This window comes from Anopheles cruzii, chromosome 3, assembly GCF_943734635.1.
Source record: "Anopheles cruzii chromosome 3, idAnoCruzAS_RS32_06, whole genome shotgun sequence".
Classification (NCBI taxonomy): Eukaryota; Metazoa; Arthropoda; class Insecta; order Diptera; family Culicidae; genus Anopheles; species Anopheles cruzii.
This window is the reverse complement of record NC_069145.1, coordinates 34,303,301-34,320,041: the sequence shown is the minus strand read 5'-3', so window position 1 is coordinate 34,320,041 and position 16,741 is coordinate 34,303,301. Positions and strand designations below refer to the sequence as shown.

The 16,741-nt window shown below is 44.0% G+C and overlaps 8 protein-coding genes across 9 annotated transcripts; 4 read left to right on the top strand and 4 right to left on the bottom strand.

Moving 5' to 3' along the window:
- The first annotated feature begins 985 nt into the window (after positions 1 to 985).
- LOC128274609 (major royal jelly protein 1-like) lies at positions 986 to 2,749 on the top strand. Its single transcript, XM_053012852.1, has 3 exons — positions 986 to 1,809; positions 1,884 to 2,078; positions 2,152 to 2,749. The coding sequence occupies exons 1-3, from the start codon at positions 986 to 988 to the stop codon at positions 2,747 to 2,749; spliced, it is 1,617 nt and encodes a 538-aa protein (XP_052868812.1).
- Positions 2,750 to 3,815: 1,066 nt separating this feature from the next.
- On the bottom strand, positions 3,816 to 6,027 carry LOC128272574 (glycerol kinase). Its single transcript, XM_053010403.1, has 4 exons — positions 5,895 to 6,027; positions 5,092 to 5,778; positions 4,217 to 5,030; positions 3,816 to 4,149 (listed from the first exon to the last, which is right to left on the bottom strand). The coding sequence occupies exons 1-4, from the start codon at positions 5,976 to 5,978 to the stop codon at positions 3,938 to 3,940; spliced, it is 1,797 nt and encodes a 598-aa protein (XP_052866363.1). The 5' UTR covers positions 5,979 to 6,027; the 3' UTR covers positions 3,816 to 3,937.
- Positions 6,028 to 6,366: 339 nt separating this feature from the next.
- LOC128272114 (uncharacterized protein C18orf19 homolog A) lies at positions 6,367 to 7,638 on the top strand. Its single transcript, XM_053009852.1, has 2 exons — positions 6,367 to 7,194; positions 7,264 to 7,638. Exons 1-2 carry the CDS (start codon positions 6,597 to 6,599, stop codon positions 7,506 to 7,508), a joined length of 843 nt encoding a protein of 280 aa, XP_052865812.1. The 5' UTR covers positions 6,367 to 6,596; the 3' UTR covers positions 7,509 to 7,638.
- On the bottom strand, positions 7,639 to 9,930 carry LOC128272113 (protein arginine N-methyltransferase 1). Of its 2 annotated transcripts, none has more exons than XM_053009850.1 (3): positions 9,638 to 9,930; positions 8,916 to 9,394; positions 7,639 to 8,827 (listed from the first exon to the last, which is right to left on the bottom strand). In XM_053009850.1, exons 1-3 carry the CDS (start codon positions 9,638 to 9,640, stop codon positions 8,203 to 8,205), a joined length of 1,107 nt encoding a protein of 368 aa, XP_052865810.1. In that variant the 5' UTR covers positions 9,641 to 9,930; the 3' UTR covers positions 7,639 to 8,202. The 2 variants fall into 2 exon arrangements, with proteins under 2 accessions (XP_052865810.1, XP_052865811.1); XM_053009851.1 differs by lacking the exon at positions 9,638 to 9,930 and adding an exon at positions 9,474 to 9,605.
- A 476-nt stretch (positions 9,931 to 10,406) lies between these two features.
- LOC128273412 (UDP-N-acetylglucosamine transferase subunit ALG14 homolog) lies at positions 10,407 to 11,088 on the top strand. The gene has a single exon (XM_053011367.1). The coding sequence runs from the start codon at positions 10,418 to 10,420 to the stop codon at positions 11,084 to 11,086; it is 669 nt and encodes a 222-aa protein (XP_052867327.1). The 5' UTR covers positions 10,407 to 10,417; the 3' UTR covers positions 11,087 to 11,088.
- Positions 11,089 to 11,201: 113 nt separating this feature from the next.
- LOC128273079 (mRNA cap guanine-N7 methyltransferase) lies at positions 11,202 to 12,591 on the bottom strand. Its single transcript, XM_053010993.1, has 2 exons — positions 11,423 to 12,591; positions 11,202 to 11,351 (listed from the first exon to the last, which is right to left on the bottom strand). Exons 1-2 carry the CDS (start codon positions 12,498 to 12,500, stop codon positions 11,278 to 11,280), a joined length of 1,152 nt encoding a protein of 383 aa, XP_052866953.1. The 5' UTR covers positions 12,501 to 12,591; the 3' UTR covers positions 11,202 to 11,277.
- A 440-nt stretch (positions 12,592 to 13,031) lies between these two features.
- Positions 13,032 to 15,809, top strand: LOC128272720 (nuclear pore complex protein Nup93-1). Its single transcript, XM_053010586.1, has 5 exons — positions 13,032 to 13,192; positions 13,269 to 13,449; positions 13,523 to 13,819; positions 13,900 to 15,588; positions 15,673 to 15,809. The coding sequence occupies exons 1-5, from the start codon at positions 13,032 to 13,034 to the stop codon at positions 15,790 to 15,792; spliced, it is 2,448 nt and encodes an 815-aa protein (XP_052866546.1). The 3' UTR covers positions 15,793 to 15,809.
- A 99-nt stretch (positions 15,810 to 15,908) lies between these two features.
- Positions 15,909 to 16,414, bottom strand: LOC128274166 (ADP-ribosylation factor-like protein 2-binding protein). The gene is made up of 2 exons (XM_053012273.1): positions 16,313 to 16,414; positions 15,909 to 16,247 (listed from the first exon to the last, which is right to left on the bottom strand). Exons 1-2 carry the CDS (start codon positions 16,412 to 16,414, stop codon positions 15,909 to 15,911), a joined length of 441 nt encoding a protein of 146 aa, XP_052868233.1.
- Positions 16,415 to 16,741: the final 327 nt, after the last annotated feature.

The following is a 16,741-nucleotide window of genomic DNA, read 5'->3' as shown; positions in this document are numbered from 1 at the left end:
ACTAAATCGAACCGCGAAATGGTGACTGTGCGCAAGTCATGTGAAACGAAAGCAAATTAAAGGCATGTGTTATAATGAAACATATATTGTTTTTTCTACCAAATCAAAAGAAAAAAATGTATTACAGAAAACACGTGCTGGTGTAAAAGTGATTGGAGGAATATTATGTATGCCGAATCATAATAAACACGTGTTTGCTGATTTTAAAATCCGTATTTTTCTAGTGAAATTTGCGAGTTGATAAAATACTCAACAGTTATCTATCCAAGTGGTTTGGTTTAAGGTGATTATTTAGTCAAATGTGCGCTGAATAAATAGCTGCTGCATAAAATTAAAATCATAAAAATAAAATGCATTGCATAAAATCGGATGCTGCCTGGCTTGTGCGTGAAAGTTGACGTGTTTGCTAAATAATAATGATAATCAATTAAAGGCTGCAAATTAGCGGTTTTATATCCCCACATGCGTATCCCCATATCCCCACGGCTGCGGTTATTGCCTAGGTTTGCAGTTTGCCCCGATATGCCGATATGCAGGGGCACCAGTGCAACAAAGGTGACTAGGCTAATTATAAAACATGTCTCATAAGACCTGTACTTGTTGTGCGCGTTGTTTCGTACCCCATCCACTGGTAGCTCCCTCAACCTGCACGATCGCATGAATGTGGAGCATAGAGAAGCAACGAATCGGCCGGCAGGATTGGTGCACAAAACAAAAGAAAAAGATTTCCTTGCATAAAGACATGCCATTAGCCACGCACTTTTCATGTGGGGCAGTTGCACGAGATGAACCGATCAGAAACGATCAAATCGATTATTCTTCGCTCGGTTCGATCGCCACTTTCGGAGGCGGCCCATCGTTGGGCCTTCAACGACAGCGATTACTAGCCAAGGTCGTCACCGATTTATGAAATGCTTTAACAAGTGTTGCCATTCCGTTTTTCTTTCTTCTCCCTTTTCGATACACATTACATAGCAAAGTGAAAATGTTGCCAATGTGGTGTTTCGTGGCATTGGGCTGTGTCTGCGTATCGGCGCTGGCCGGTGCCCAGCACCCGCCGTTTGAAACTGTGAAGCAATGGAACTTACTGAGCTACAATTTTCCTTGGGATTATCCGGTGTCGAATAAGAATTTTTATAACGCGGAAAACGTCGTTGCCACCGGATTAGAGGTCGGTTACGATCGCATCTTTATTGCTACCCCACGACTGTTCGCCGGTGTCCCGGCAACACTTTCCTCCATCCCAAGAGGAACTTCCGGTGACTCGCCGACCCTTCAAGCCTATCCTTCGTGGAGCCATCATCGAGCGGGCACGAACGATTACAACTGTTCGGACATCGGACTCGTGTCGGTGTATCGCATACGGATCGATTCGTGTAACAGGCTTTGGGCGTTAGATGCCGGCGTGTCGCGTTCACTCGAAGACTTCGAAGTTACCTGTCCTCCGAAAATACTGATCTACGATTTGCAAACGGACCAGGTGGTCAGAAGGATTGACTTCCCGCCGGAAGTGATACGGGGCGAATCGCTGTACACCAACATAATCGTCGATGAAACCACCTCGCGACCGGAAAAAAACTGTGACGACGTATTTGTGTACATTACTGATACAGTTGCGCCCGGCATCGTTGTGTACGACAGTGGTAAAGACCTCACCTGGCGCCTGTCTCACCCAGCAATGTATCCCGATCCAGACTTTGCCGAGTCTAGGATTCTGGAGCATCGTTTCACGCTGATGGATGGTGTTGTTGGGTTGGCGTTTGATCCCGAGGCAGCTACTTTGTACTTCCAGCCATTGGCTACTGATCGGTAAATTTAGTCAAACTGCCACAAGGAGTTAACATGACTGACGAAATGTGCTCGATACTTAAATTTTGTTTTAGTTTGTTTTCGGTGAGCACCTCCGCGCTACGGGCGGGTCCTCTTCCATTCGGCAAGGATCTACCAGTGAAACTTGTGGGTCGCAAATCCTCACAAGGCATAGGGTTGGCGGCTGCTCCCAGTGGTGGAACCATATTCTACGCACCATTGTCCGAAACCGCCGTAGGCTTGTGGAACCCGCGCACAAATGAGCATAGGTAACGTGTTTTCTGAATTGCATGAACAGAGCTTTGTCCTAACAAACTTTTGTCTCATTCAATCTAACAACAGAATTCTGGCGCAGGATCAGGAAAAGATTCAGTTTGCAGCCGATCTACGCACACCAGATCGCGACGCGACGGCACTGTACGTACTGACTTCCAGATTCCACAGATTCTTCCTCAAGAACCTCGACCCTCACGAGTTCAATACACGGATCCTGCGTATTGACGGAGTGGTTAAACCAACCCCGACTCATCAATCAATCTCAAACCATCGTTTTTCGCCCGGCCTAAACTATGAACCTGTCTCTAGCATCCTTTACGAACCGTCCACAATACCTTCGAATTCCTACAAACCTTTACCAAGTGCTTACCATACGACTAAACTGTTGCCAACTACTGGTGCCAAAACGTACGCATCTTTCGTCCAGAACTTTTACGGCAAACAACCTTACACGTACGAGCCATTGGCAGTAGTCGATAAAAGTAAGCCCATCAATCCGTTCTTCGTGCTAAACAGTGGCGAAAGAACATTCCCTCCACCGCACATGCCAAGACCAGAGTTTGGTTTGAATGGAGAAATATTCATACCCAAAATCAACACACAGTTTAGCGACTTCAATGGGCTGCGGTACCCAAAAAGTGCACGCTTGAGCTACTCTACTTAACACAGCAATAGTTTCGGGAAGATTTCACCAAATCTTTTGTATAAACATGCATCAGAAGTCATCATTATCTAAACAATGCATGGTCCCTCCGCCTTGCTATGTACATAGATCGCTCATTAAATAAGCATTGAAAGCTTAGCCAACAGTTTGGATCATTTGTCACGTCTTAGAACATCGCTTCTGGCACGCATAGCACCAAGTCTACATTGCTTAGAAAGCGCACATGCTCGGACACACGCACTCGATTAGACGGACGCAGCAAAATATAATCCTTATGATAGGAGCAACTGGAACAGTTTTTCCGTTCGTTTTCCAATTCTTCGGATACTCCCTAGACGAAGTCAAAAGAAAAGAATCCGGATACCTGTTATCAGCAATACTAGATTCCAAACCCAACAATTCTGCACAATTTCTTCTAACATAATAAGTGCTTAGCTTAAGCTTTTTCAATGCAAAGACCCAAACCATTGTTCACCGTTCAGAGTTTTCCGTATAAGTATGCGCTCAATTTTGAGCTCTGCCATATTCAGTTATTGCATTATACATGTTGAGTTTCGCTATACATCGTGCGTAGTTTGTAGCTTTTCAAGAAACTCAAAGCATTGTAACGGAGAATTAAATTACGAACAGAAATCACCGTTGCCGTTATCATTCTTCAACGGCTACCGAATTTGTGTATTTTAAATAAGCTACGAGTATCCACAACAACATGCTTGATATGAATACGAAAAAACTGGCAAGGCACCACAAAGATTCCTTTGAAAAAATACTCAATTATCATCTGTAAGTAATTCATCTTAAATAAATACGATCTAGATATAGGACAATAAATTATGCTTTCCGATAATAGCAACCAACCAGCAAACTAAAAAGTGCTGGAATCATCACAGGTATATCTTATCTTTTTATGTGAATATTTGATTCCTTTTTGTCTTTTCAGGAACAAAACCGAAATAAATATGATAAGGAGAATGGTATAAGAAGGCTCGCAAAGAGAAATAGCCGCTCTCTGATGTGATATCGTAAAAAGAAACTCAGTTGCCTTCTTCGACTAATTTAACGGATTGTAATTATTTAATCTTCTAACATTCGTCATTTGTGGCTGTAAGCATAGCGTACGGTCGTAACTTGTGCATAATGTTGCATATTGGCTCAAAAATAGTCGGACACGGTAACTATCGACGGTAACTACTTGATACCATTCTGCATGAGCATTTGAGAAATCACAATTAACGCGAACGAGGAAATGAAGAACAGCGAACCGGGGATTGCACAGCGCACATAGTAGTCAGGATCTCGACCATCGAATATCAGCTTCACAGGGTCGCTCTCCGAAACTGAATCAAAGTTTAAGCACCGATCAACGGCCATTTTCCATCGTCGAAATTTCATATCCCTTTCTGCACAAATGAGTAAAACATAAAAAAATGGAGCACGTACGAAATATATAGAGCGAACTATACTTACGACTAGAGTTGTAAGCAGTATTGAACACATCGATCGGAGGGATGCAGTTCTGACGAAACTGATCGATGGAAAGTACTTCTGTTGCCAGCCCGGCCGCCAGCATGGCCCCCAGGCAGGCCGGTGTCGAAGTTTGTGGGCGTTCGATAGACAAGCCGTTTAAATCAGAAAGCATCTGCACCAGGAATGGTTGTTCGCTGAGATCGCCACCGACGGTTAGCTTCGTCAGCCGTGGCCAGGTAGGGCAGTCTTTGGCCAACGATTCCAATACTTCACGCACCTGATAGCAAATGGCTTCGTGGGCAGCAAAAAGTATTTGTTGCGGCGTTGTTTGCAATGTGATGCCAAACATCATCCCTCGAGCCTTGTAACGCCAGTAAGGGCTGTAGTAGCCACTGAATGCAGGTACAAAGATAACGTCGACGCGCAGTTTTTTGCTATTCACCGTTTTAGGATTACTATACGCTCCTCCAGGAGAGCATATCGGCAGCATCATTTGTGCCGTGGAACCGTCCGGTAGAAGTCCCGTGCTGCTACTCGTGTGCATTGAATCGCTCATTGGTGTCTGCAACGCCAGGGTGCGTTTCAACCAACTGATCGAAGAACCGGCATGGGCAATTGCTCCTTCCAAAGCATAAAAAACTTCCCCGCGGGCACCGAGCTGGTAAGCCACGGTAGAAAGGAGCCCATGGTCGGAATCAATGATTTCTTGGGCAGTGTTGAAAAGAATGAACATGCCTTCGTCCACCGTGCAATTTATGTGTCCTGCTTTAAGGCACATCTGCCCCAGAAGCGCTGCTTGCTGATCGCCGAGGCACTGCAGAATTGACATGAAATTAGAACGTTGGAAGCCACAGCGAGTGGGTCGTGCTACTTACACTTGCAATCGGTATTCCCGATAGAGGGCCCTCGTTTATGTAACCATACACTTCGGAGCAGCTGCGTATTTCTGGCAGTATTTTGTTCGGTATTCGAAAGAACCGACACAATCGTTCATCCCATTCGCAGGTCTCTAGGTTCATGAGCATCGTTCTCGATGCATTAGTCACATCGGTAACATGAATCCCTCCATCAACGCCGCCTGTGAGCAGCCAAATGATCCAACTATCCAATGTTCCAAACAATGCCTTGTCTGCATCGATAGCGCTCTGTACGCCGTCTACGTTTTCGATCATCCATCTCAGCTTCACCGCACAGAAGCAATTGCTGAACGGAAGACCGCAAACTGATTTCAGGAAGTTTTTCTTCCCACGTACTCGCTGCAAAATTCCGCCGACCACAGCCGATGTCCGCGTGTCACACCAGCCGATAGCATTGCACAAAGGTTCTCCGTTCGTGCGATCCCACAGTACCGTTGTTTCGCGCTGGTTGCACACTCCTATAGCAACAATATCGAGCGGATTTATGTCCAGTATAATTAGATTCTGTAAACAGTTCTCCAAACAAGTGCGTGCTGTTGCCCAGATGGCCAGCGGTTCAAATTCTATCCATCCTGATTGAGGTGAAATCGATTGCAGGGGTAACTCGTGGCATGTGAGTATCTCGGCATTTCGGGTTGCGTAAATCTGTAATGCAAAGATGTGCGTAAAATTAATCAATAAAAAACCATTAGCCTTGAAAAAGGTCCTGGCGGAGCGAAATCCAGGACATCATCTGCTGTGCAGGACACGATTGTTCTTACCAAAAACTTACAACTCGTATGCCCAACGTACAGAACTCCAATCAGCGAACCGAATTTACTTCGAGATCGGTTACTCGCACTCATCGTTACTTGCCTATTAATAAATTTTACATCATTTTTGAAGCACTTTTCCGCATCCTTTTGCCTACTGTTGGACACGCACAGCTGATTGCCAAAATTGTGTTATGCAGTCTGATTTGACAGCCTAGGGCTTAACCAAGCGTTTTTTTTTTCAATATCGCCCCAATAAAAACGCTTCGACTTTATGCAATTTTAATCCACGGCCCGTTAGCTCTTGTAATTCTCGGTTGCTGCAAAAGCTAAAAACAAAAAGCAAGCCAATCAAATTATTTCACGGGGCACTATTTCTATGATCCCATTTTAATATTTACTTCGTCATTTACCGGCGTACAAATTGACGTTTTGCACAAAAAGAGAAAGTAGCTCGCTGTCAACACACAGGAGAAAGTGCTCAGTAGAAAGGCACTGAAAAACGTAAATAGTTTTCCCCCAACTACCGAATCAAACATATTTATTTTGGTGTGCATTGCTTTAGTTTAGTTTTGTTCAGCAAATGTTGCATAAATAACGGTGGTATGCTGAGTCCCTTTGTTGCCATCGTACGATCGCATGGGATTTAGTGTAGCACGGGTGATGCAAGCATAGTTGGAATTCTTTTAAAGTGATTAAAACACATCCATAATGTCCGCCTTAGTTCTCGGGTTCACCCGAGTTGCTGCTAATGGGCTTTCGAAAAACAAAATAACCGTACCAGTGGCACAAGTTAGCAGATACTCCAGTGTGCTTAGCTCTTGCTACAGCGTGAATTACGGAATCGATGCAGGATTATGGCACCGGAGAGATCGATATCTGTCCATTCAGCATCTGCTTCACCGTAGACCAGCAACTTGTTACCAACTCAACGACACGACTTTACGTAGGATTTCGCATTGTGCAGTGTTGCGACAGCAACGCAATGCGCCGAACGAACAAGAACGGCTTGCACCAGCATCTGCCTCGCCCGATGCTACGGAAAAGCTTGGTTTATTTGCACGATTCAAAAAGATGTACAAAGAATACTGGTACGTGCTCCTTCCTGTGCACTGTATAACTTCGGTGATGTGGTTCGGAGGTTTCTACTATGCATCCACTAGTGGGGTCGATGTAATAGGGATTCTCGAATGGCTGGGGGTTTCCGAAACTCTCGTCAACCCGGTTCGAGATTCGAGTCTTGGCCATATTGCTATTGCTTATCTGCTTTACAAAATTGCCACTCCGGCTCGATACACCGTTACGCTAGGTACGTATTGGAACACTAACCATTTACTTCTCTGGCTCTTGTTAACTCAGATTTTTATTTTGAGATCAGGTGGAACAACGGTATCAATCAAATATTTGGAACAGTGGGGATACATTAAGCCGGTTCCTTCCAAGGCGCAGCTGGTGCAAATGTACAAAGATAAGAAGGAAGACATCCAGGAAAAGATTGCCGAGAAAAAGCAGGATTTTCAGGATCGTAAGCAGCAACTGACGGAGAAGAAAAACAATTTGATGAGTGATTTGAAAACGAAGAAGGATGATAAAACAACAAGCAACGTGACAGAGGACAAATAGCGTAGTGCGTGCAAAAGTTAGGTAGGTGTTGGTGGTTTTTTATGTGCAAGAGAAGTGTGAAGGGGCGATAGTTCTTCTGTCTTCTCGCTCCATTGGAATACAGGTGCTCATGTAATTTGTTAAAGTTTCCATCAAACCGCTTGTTGTCTCTCTGATATTTACAATGTCCGAAGCTTTTTCCGAAAAGAAAAACCAAGCAAACAAAAGCGTTTCGTTCGTCAGATGGTTTGTTCGTATATTTTGTTGCTACTTCTGTCTTTCTTCACTCCACGCAAACAGTTCCACTGATCTCGATCCCTTCTTGGTTCTAATCTTTGATACTGCACTGCAACGTAGAGAATGGACAAGTTTTGCAATACTATTACACGAAACTGTTTAGATGTTTCATCTTCTTTCAAAGAATTAAACGACTGGGATAAGTGTTCACTAAAATAATTATCTTGAATGATAAAATATTTCCACGGTGTTTCGCGATCAATTTCAAACTCAAACGTATTCCATGGAAATATAACTGTGAGTCATCATCACACAGCAGCACACGATCACGATCTTCGACCAAAGCTAAAAAAAGGATACTACGAAATATGCTGGTGATGGTGGTGGTGGTGATAGGTAGTAGTAGTTGGTGGTATTGAAGAACGAACAGTTTTGGAAGACCCACAATGATGATTCGTGATCGACCACGTGTTCTTCCTTAGCGCATCCTGTAGTGATTCTTCTCATCGACCTGCGACAACTCGCCCTTAAAGTGAAGATCGATCGAGAAGTCCAGATCTCGATTGTTACGCACGTTCGGCTTCATTTTGAACGTTCCGTAAATTTCTTCTCCCTTCTTTACTGTCAAGTAGTCGTCAAAGTAGAACACAGTCTGCTTCCAGTGCGTGTACGTCGCGTCCGGTGCGGTACTGAATGCCAGCCGCTTGTGACACTTTGTGAACTCCACATTGAAGTATGTCACCAGCGCCTGTACAAAGTCGTTACGCTTCACCATAAGATGGAATGACGATTCGAACTCCAGGTCTTCCTTCTTTACCGTGTACAGATCAATTTCTTTGATCATATAGGCTGTGGTCACGACCTGCTTCGGATCAACGACATCCACCAGCGGTTCGCTAATGGCCACCTTCCGGATGGAACTCATGTTGAAACCGTACACATCATCCCACCAGTTGATTTTCTCATCCTTGTACTGACGGTCTTCGATTGCCGTCACGAACAGAGTGCACCGATCCGGGAACATCATCCCGGTGTCTTTCTTAAGCCACTTGTCGCGAGCATATATCACCGTGTCCAACATCGATTCATAGAACAGACAGTACCTTCGGGAGAAACGATACCAAACGACAGTAGGTGAAACGTGTGGAATATTGAGTGAGCTCCCACCTTCCGCGAGCGTTCGTTACTTACCCCATCCACTCGGAGATTATAATGTCCACCTGGTCATACCCTTCCGGTAGAGAAACTTCCTCCACCTTGCCCTTCACCAGAGTAATTGTCTCCTGCAGATTATTGGCCTCAATAATTTTCTGTGCATAATCAATAATGTTCGAGCAATCGATGGCGATCACTTTGGCCGCGCCCGCCTTCGCTGCAAACATCGACAGTATGCCCGTGCCGCAACCAATATCCAGCACCACCTTCCCTTTGAACAGATGTTTATTGTGGTACATCGCGTTTCGGTAGGTTAACGTGCGAACCTCGTCCTTGAGCATCTCCTCGTGAATGCCGAAATGAGCATACGAATCGAAGTAGTAATCCCGCGATGTCATATCATCTGCGTTAGTGGCCAAATCGTTGCCATTTCCATTCACTGTGTTGGGGCTGAGGGCACCAGGCGGAGCTGCGGGATCTACGGATTCCATCGGAACGTCTGTACTGGTACTTGCCTGATTAAAAGGATTGTAAAAACATGACAGGAACACATTGAAAACTCCGTCGCGTCACATAACCTCAAACATTGCTCACTTATCGTTTGTCTCTATATTGCACACACACCACCTATATCCGTCTCCCTCTCAGAACAAACGCTTTTGGCCGACTCTGTTCCCCCCGTAGATGCTTGGTTTGCCCGATTCGCCGACAGCGGACGATGAATGCTAGGCAAATCCTTTAACCTCATTTACACTTACCATTTTGTACAATAAAACCCACGAGGTGTCTCACGAGCGGATTATTTATTCGCAGAGTTAATGTGAACGATCTATCTTAGCGAATTAGCACGGCACCGGTTTTCAGCGACTGGGCGCACATAAAATGGTGGAACCGCACCGAAAAAGCTTACACAAAATCAATAACTTCAGCCAAGTCTCCGCGTATCTTTCGATACTGCACACACAGCGGGAAGGAAGAGCAGAGTGATTGGAGTATTCGTTGGGATTATTCACTTCCCATTCATCAAACACCTGCAAATCCTGATCCTACTCTCGTGTTCGCAGCGGAAAGAACGAGGAACACGGTGAAGCACGAAGAAGAAGAAGAAGAAGAAGAAGCACGCTTGCAGTTTTTGAAGTGTCAAACGATGATCCCATGAGCTAAAAGACTTCCGGACCACAAGAGTTTTCTTCCTGCTAGTCAAATCAAATGCGACAGCGCTCAAATGCAAACACATCGATACTTTGTCAGTTCTCCCCCCTCCCAAGGTGAAATGTTGGATTATGCTGCGTGGTAATAAGAAGCTCATTGAATTCCACTCATTAGCAAGACGCGTTTGATTTGTGCAGTAGCAAAATCAAGTTTTACAACTTTCCAGCACTCACTAAGAAACTGTGCCTCAATCCTAATGGATAGGAAAACCATGTAAACAAAAGGTCATACTAGTGTTACTTACTTACTAGATTGCAGATTAGTGTGTCAGCAGGCATAAGCAAAAGATCGCCCCACTTTGCTGATACTACGTACTACGAAGCAGTATGGAGTTGCTACTATACATTGCCGTTCTCTTCACCGTATTGTTTCTACTGCGTTTCGTTCAGCTTCTCATTTTGGTGCGGAAAAACCAAAAATCATCACTCGCCCATCGCACCAATCCAGCACGTACAATGATCGTTATGGGGTCGGGTGGTCACACTGCAGAAATGTTGCGTATTGTTGAACGCCTGGACTGCAATCGCTACACACCACGGCAATATATTATCGCGGACACGGACAAAACAAGCGTAGTGAAAGTTATCGAAAGCGAGGTACGCAGGGAACCGGACACAGCGAAGCAAATGTACGAAATCACTACCATTGGACGGAGCAGAGAAGTGCATCAAACCTACATCAGCTCTGTGATGACTACTATTTCCGCTGTGTTTAACTGTGTACCCATAATTTTGAAAGCTAAGCCTGACTTGATACTCACAAACGGTCCTGGCACGTGTGTGCCCATTTGTTTGGTTGCATTCCTGGCGCGAGTTTTGTTTCTTAATACCAAGTGTAGAATAGTGTTTATTGAAAGTTTCTGTCGAGTGCGAAGTATATCGTTAAGTGGACGCATTTTGTTATTCATCGTGGACATATTTGTCGTGCAGTGGCCCGAACTGATTCAACAGACGACTTTGTGGCGTAATGATGTTCGCTGTTTCGGACGCTTGTAGGATTTAGACCTTTAATATGAACAGTGAAATGTTTTATAAAATGAACGTAAAAGTAACCTTTCCTGACATGTTTTACTATTTGGAAAGAAACAGATGATCCATCTGGATAGGCTTGTTAGTTACAATTTGTCGGTTCAATAGATGTTTATTCGTTTCCTTTTTCTTTAAAGTAATATTTCCTACAGAATACTTCAAGAGTAGACGGGTCTACCGTTGGCGTCATAGCTGGTTTTCATCTTTTGAAATGCAAAAAATAAATATAGAGCTGGGAATGAAAGGTAGAGAAAGAAACATGAAATGACCGAAGCATCGGTATAGGGCGTTTGAGGAACATACTTGCGGCTTCCCATTCATTTTTCGATAGAGTTCCCACTCTATAATGCTGCCCGCCGGACACATTTTTCCACGTTCCAGATTCAACGTGATGATACTGATCCAGAGACTTGATCTGTTCGTCCTGTTGTCTCACATCCTGTGAGTTATACGTTTCAAGAGCTTGCATTCTCTCAAGCAAAAATTGTTTGTCTCTTTTCCATTCTTCAAAAACCTCCTCGAAACGTTTCTTCTCGACTAATCGCAAACCGTGTCTCAGTGCCAGCTTCTCCAGCGTTGGAAAATGAACCAAAAACTCCGGGCAGTCCACTACGTCGTCCAATCGAAAGTTGTATTTAGCACCAAACAACGGTGGCTTGTCTGTGTCGCAGAGAAACTTTATGTTGTAAATAGCATTCCCGAAAGAATCAGACATAGCGGTGCGCTGGCGTTTCATGATTTCGTTTGCGTCCGGAATCGTTCCGATGAAGTAGAACCCTTCTTGCAAGCACTCTGCAGCGTTCTTGAGCATGCAATCCGCTTGCTTAAACGACTCGAACGAATAGTGGAAGGCAAACTGGCAACTGACCAATTGTAATTTCATTGAAGGATCTTGGTACTTCGTTCGTAGCTGCTGTATCGTTGCATCCGCCGTAAAAAACTCTACCTTCCGACCAGGTCTGGACCCTTCCTTCGCGCCAAACGTTTGTTTGCACCGGGATTCACAGTGTTCTAAGCTCACTGCAGCAATGTCGGTGCATATTAGATGAGTTACTTGTAAATTGTCCCACTTAAGAAGATCACCTCCTTTACCGCAACAAAGATCAAGCACACGAAATGGCGATCCTGTACGCATCTGGTTCTTCACCAATGAGCTGTACTTGTCTATAACACAACTCTTAATCCAATTATTAAAGTTGCGCATGAAAAATATGTTCGATTTCTTCCGCTCGAATATTCCACGGTCCTCTATTTTATTATAATGCGATGCAACAACAGTGCTATGTTGAGCATCCTTTGCAGCCGTATCTAGCGAGCTCGCCGTCGTCCTATTTTCTGGTTGATCAGTGGAATCATCGTTTTTCTCTACGTCTGACACCATCTTGTTTACTTATGGCTTACAAAGTTAGACACAAACTGTGAAATAATACTATTTATGTTGGACAACAAAACTTATATTTTTCAAGGACTGATTTTCCCTTGCCGGAATGGTATTTTGACATCTCACATAGTGACCCGGTAAATGAGATACGCAGACAGGAATTTTCGCACGAAAGTGAGGTATTGAAATATTTCACATGAGAATTTTCACTAATGACAGCATCTTTTTCACTTCACTGACAGCAGCTAAGCCAAGCGATCTTCGTGGTTGTCTTTCTACACGTAAATACCGCCTAAACATTAACCGTGCTAGCGTAAAGTGTTGCTTAATGTGCATAATAAACAAGTAAATTAATTGCTATCTAACGTTTCAAACTAAGAAGCGTTCGGTAAAGAGATTACGTGCGAAAGTTTTCTTCAAAGTTTCTTTCAACTCGCGAAAATTGTCATAGTTTGTACCGGTTCGAGGTTAGGATCAAGCAGCATCCATACCAATTGGAACACAAGAAACTATAAGCGAAATATTGTAGCAATGGACTTCAACGCGCTGCTCCAGCAGGCTCAAAAGCTGACCCATGAAACACAAGTTTCAGATGATTTGCCCCGAGTAGAGCGTACACTACCGCAAGTGTTGCAAGCAACGCAGGAACTACACTCTAGGGTTACACAAACCGGCGCCCAGGATATGCAAGCGTGAGTAGTGTTCCTTTTTGTTGCTCCCCTTGAACCGATGATGTGTTCTAAGCGTCTAATACTCTTTTTGTCTTAGGCACATTCTGCTGGGGTCTAACGGTATCGATTTGCCTAAAATTTCACAAAAGTTGGAAACGCTGAGTTCGCGTAAGACCTTCGAACCACTCGATCCCATTGCTACAACAGACGTACAGAATTTCCTTCGCAATGAAAAGGAGAATGCGATATTGGCAGTCATCGAGGAAGTTCACAAGAATGTTCGTATTGTGATATATTATTCTACTATTTTGCCCCATTCCAACAAAACATAATGAAATTGTGTTCCTACAGTCCAACATCGCAGCTGAAACGCAAAAATGGGATCACATGATGAACGATTGGAAGCTGGAAAAAATAAAGCTAATGAACGCTTTGATAGGACCTTCGCAAAACTGGATCGATATCAGAAAAGTCCCAGAGCAGACTATTCTGAATGAAACTACATTCGGTGGTAGGTCATCGCTGAATAGCCAGGAAATGGCGTATGCCAGTGAGGTGCATGATTACAACAAGCTAATTTGCGAGGGAACAATGAGACCTTCCCTGGTGCAACGTTTTGCTCAAGTAGCGGAAAGTTTCAATGACTCGGTGAGCCATCAACTCTTAGCGCTGTCGATAATCGTAAAACTAGAATGTCTTGAAAGTAACATGCTTTTATTCATTTTTAGCGCATTAATGACATCTGGGAAGTGATGAAATACATGACCAATGTGACGCCTATTCCCAGAACACAAGATCCGCTGAAAATACGTTGTTCGCAACACTTGTTTATCGAACAGGCCAAACGATATTTAGAGAACCGCTACAAACTCTTCATGCAAACTGTCATCTCCGAGCAGCTTCGCGAGGCTCGTCGTGGTGGAGTTCCCAGTGTTCTCAATCTTGTAGGTTCTTTTGTTATGCTGAAGCTCAATAGCCAAGGACTGAATTCTTCGTTCATGGGTTTGCAAGATGCTCAAGTTGATGGCAAACCTTTGTGGCCTATGGTTTATTACTGCTTACGCTGTGGTGATAGCGCGTCGGCTTTGAAGTGTCTGGAAAAAGCCGGCCACGGACATGAGGATCTAGTTGCCGCACTTCAGGAAAAGTGTCACAACCCTGGACAAAAATCGAATCCACGGTTAGAGCTACAGATTCGCATGCAGTACAAGCGTCAGATACGCAATGCAACGGATCCTTACAAGCGTGCAGTGTACTGTATCATTGGATGCTGCGACATTCAGGAGCCGCACGCTGACATCGCGAAGACAACGGACGATTTTCTCTGGATCCAGCTGTCTTTGATACGCATCGAGGGCGACGACAGCTCAGAGCATTTAACCTGTTCTGGGCTGCAAAGTATGATACTCGAGCAATACGGTGAGAAACATTACAATGCCAATGAGCAACCTCATCTATATTTTCAACTGCTGGCTCTTACGGGTCAGTACGAGGCAGGCATCGAATTTTTGTCTCGCTTCGAAAAATATCGTGCTCATGCGGTTCACATAGGGCTTGCCCTTAATGAGCTGCACATGATCGGTGGTCCACGTAACCTACAAGAACCACTGCTTTCAGTCGATTGTGCAGATCCGCAACCGATGCGACGCTTGAATTTGGCTCGGCTCTTGATGTTATACGTTAAGAAATTCGAAGTAACTGACCCTTCTGAAGCGCTGCACTACTTCTACTTCTTGCGCAATCTGAAAGATAGCGACGGCCGAAACTTGTTCCTCGTGAGCGTCGCCGATCTCGCCATTGAATGTCGTGATTTCGATCTGCTGTTTGGACGCATGCAACGTGACGGAATCCGAACGCGGGGCTTGATTGATCAGTTTGAAAATGTACAAATTGATACTAGAACAATTTGCGAAATGGTTGCAGAAAGATTTGTTAAAAAAGGTATGTTTGAAGATGCCATAAGGATGTTCGATTTGGCATCACAGCACGAGCAGGCATTGCGCTACACGTCCATTTTGCTGTCACAAGTAGTTCATCACGCCAAGAAGGAAGGTTCCTTGCGTGAGCGAGTTCAGCAAATGGCAAATGATTTTACAGAGCGTTATGTAGGGGGTGAGAAAAATTGCGATTCCCAGACTTGGTCAACGTTCAGCATCCTGAAGGAGTTGGCCGCTTTCTTCGACTTTTACCACAGCAAAAATCATCAACCTGCTATGGAGATTCTCGAACGCATTAAACTGGTTCCACTGCGGTTGTCAGATCTAGATGCATCGATCCATAACTTCAAGCGTCTCTCTGGAGAAGTTTGTAAAGTTATACCGGATCTGTTGCTGGCGACGATGGACATCGTCTTTACCAAATACAAAGCATTGAAAGGAAAAGATGTCGCTCAATTTGACGATCATAGTAAAAAAGATGTAAGTAGCCAAAAACAAACATTACTAATTGAGAGTTGATTTATTCAGCCGAATTAATCACTGAACTTTATTATATTCCGACAGCATTTTAGTTATCTTCGCGAACAAGCAAAGGCGCTCACAAATATGGCGGCGATGGTGCCTTATCGTATGCCCGGCGACACGAACAGTCGACTTATCCAAACAGAAATTCTGATGCATTAAGAGGAAGCGAAAACCACTACTTGATTATATACCTCTAAAATTACAATAAACACGTTTGTGTACTTTAACCCTTCGTTGTACGTTTCAATTCGTCCATCACAAAAGATTTCACCCGCTTACTTTTGCAAGCCAGTCACACTTATTCCTCTGCTGAGATCATCATAGGCTCCTTCCTTGAACGCTTTATAGTCCAGAACCATGTCTTTGAATGCAAGAAAATCCGTCAAGGTGTAGAGTAGCTCAAATATTTCTCCGTCAAGTTGTGTCTTTTTGTTTTCCAACTCCATCGCAAACAAATCCATATCGAAGCAACTCATCTTTTGGTTGAGATTTTCGACGATGTGCGCCTCGATCATGTTGGTATACTTTTGATAAATCTCTGTGTAGACTATTTTGTTCTCTTCACTCGCCTCGAATTCGTAGTAGTAGCACTCCATGAATTGGTTCACCATGCTCTGCAAAAGTTGAAACAATTAGGTGCTCGCCTGGTAAGTGCTACTTGAGCAAGAGATAACCTTACCTGAAATTCCTGCCCAATAACGATATCCTCGATATGTCCTATTACTGTGTCAAAATATTCACTGGAGCTTTGTCGCCTGAGAAAATTTTCTTCGAAATCCATTTCGTCCTAGGCGTCTTGGCGGAGCCCTCTCCGGAAAAACATACGTTGTCAAGCGAGTGCTGTTAGGACATTGTGACCATGGAAACAAATGACTAGCAACAGGTTCGTCTCTAACAAATTTCTGGACGCAGTTAGAAGATATCAGATTTTCTAAAATAATTAAAAGCCTTTAAAGAACTTGGAGCACTGAATTTGCACCTTAAAACATGCTACAGACTTTAGATTAAATAATGAGCATGTTATTGTTTAGCTACACGTCCGAGGAGAATGGATTAAACAACGTTTTTGTTTACTTTTGAACAACAGCGTCATCTTATTTATTAAGTT

Bases quoted from the DNA above. Each gene is read 5' to 3' on its own strand.
- LOC128274609 (XM_053012852.1), top strand. From the start codon at position 986: ATGTTGCCAATGTGGTGTTTCGTGGCATTGGGCTGTGTCTGCGTATCG. The intron at 1,810-1,883 runs GTAAATTTAGTC...ATTTTGTTTTAG, and splicing joins CAGCCATTGGCTACTGATCG to TTTGTTTTCGGTGAGCACCT. The intron at 2,079-2,151 runs GTAACGTGTTTT...ATCTAACAACAG, and splicing joins CCGCGCACAAATGAGCATAG to AATTCTGGCGCAGGATCAGG.
- LOC128272574 (XM_053010403.1), bottom strand. From the start codon at position 5,978: ATGAGTGCGAGTAACCGATCTCGAAGTAAATTCGGTTCGCTGATTGGA. The intron at 5,779-5,894 runs GTAAGAACAATC...TTTGCATTACAG, and splicing joins ATACGAGTTGTAAGTTTTTG to ATTTACGCAACCCGAAATGC. The intron at 5,031-5,091 runs GTAAGTAGCACG...TCAATTCTGCAG, and splicing joins CGGGAATACCGATTGCAAGT to TGCCTCGGCGATCAGCAAGC.
- LOC128272114 (XM_053009852.1), top strand. From the start codon at position 6,597: ATGTCCGCCTTAGTTCTCGGGTTCACCCGAGTTGCTGCTAATGGGCTT. The intron at 7,195-7,263 runs GTACGTATTGGA...TTTTGAGATCAG, and splicing joins TCGATACACCGTTACGCTAG to GTGGAACAACGGTATCAATC.
- LOC128272113 (XM_053009850.1), bottom strand. The intron at 8,828-8,915 runs GTAAGTAACGAA...TTTCTCCCGAAG, and splicing joins ATAATCTCCGAGTGGATGGG to GTACTGTCTGTTCTATGAAT.
- LOC128273412 (XM_053011367.1), top strand. From the start codon at position 10,418: ATGGAGTTGCTACTATACATTGCCGTTCTCTTCACCGTATTGTTTCTA.
- LOC128273079 (XM_053010993.1), bottom strand. From the start codon at position 12,500: ATGGTGTCAGACGTAGAGAAAAACGATGATTCCACTGATCAACCAGAA. The intron at 11,352-11,422 runs GTATGTTCCTCA...TTTCATTCCCAG, and splicing joins AAATGAATGGGAAGCCGCAA to CTCTATATTTATTTTTTGCA.
- LOC128272720 (XM_053010586.1), top strand. From the start codon at position 13,032: ATGGACTTCAACGCGCTGCTCCAGCAGGCTCAAAAGCTGACCCATGAA. The intron at 13,450-13,522 runs GTTCGTATTGTG...GTGTTCCTACAG, and splicing joins TCGAGGAAGTTCACAAGAAT to TCCAACATCGCAGCTGAAAC. The intron at 15,589-15,672 runs GTAAGTAGCCAA...ATATTCCGACAG, and splicing joins ACGATCATAGTAAAAAAGAT to CATTTTAGTTATCTTCGCGA.
- LOC128274166 (XM_053012273.1), bottom strand. From the start codon at position 16,414: ATGGATTTCGAAGAAAATTTTCTCAGGCGACAAAGCTCCAGTGAATAT. The intron at 16,248-16,312 runs GTAAGGTTATCT...CAACTTTTGCAG, and splicing joins TTATTGGGCAGGAATTTCAG to AGCATGGTGAACCAATTCAT.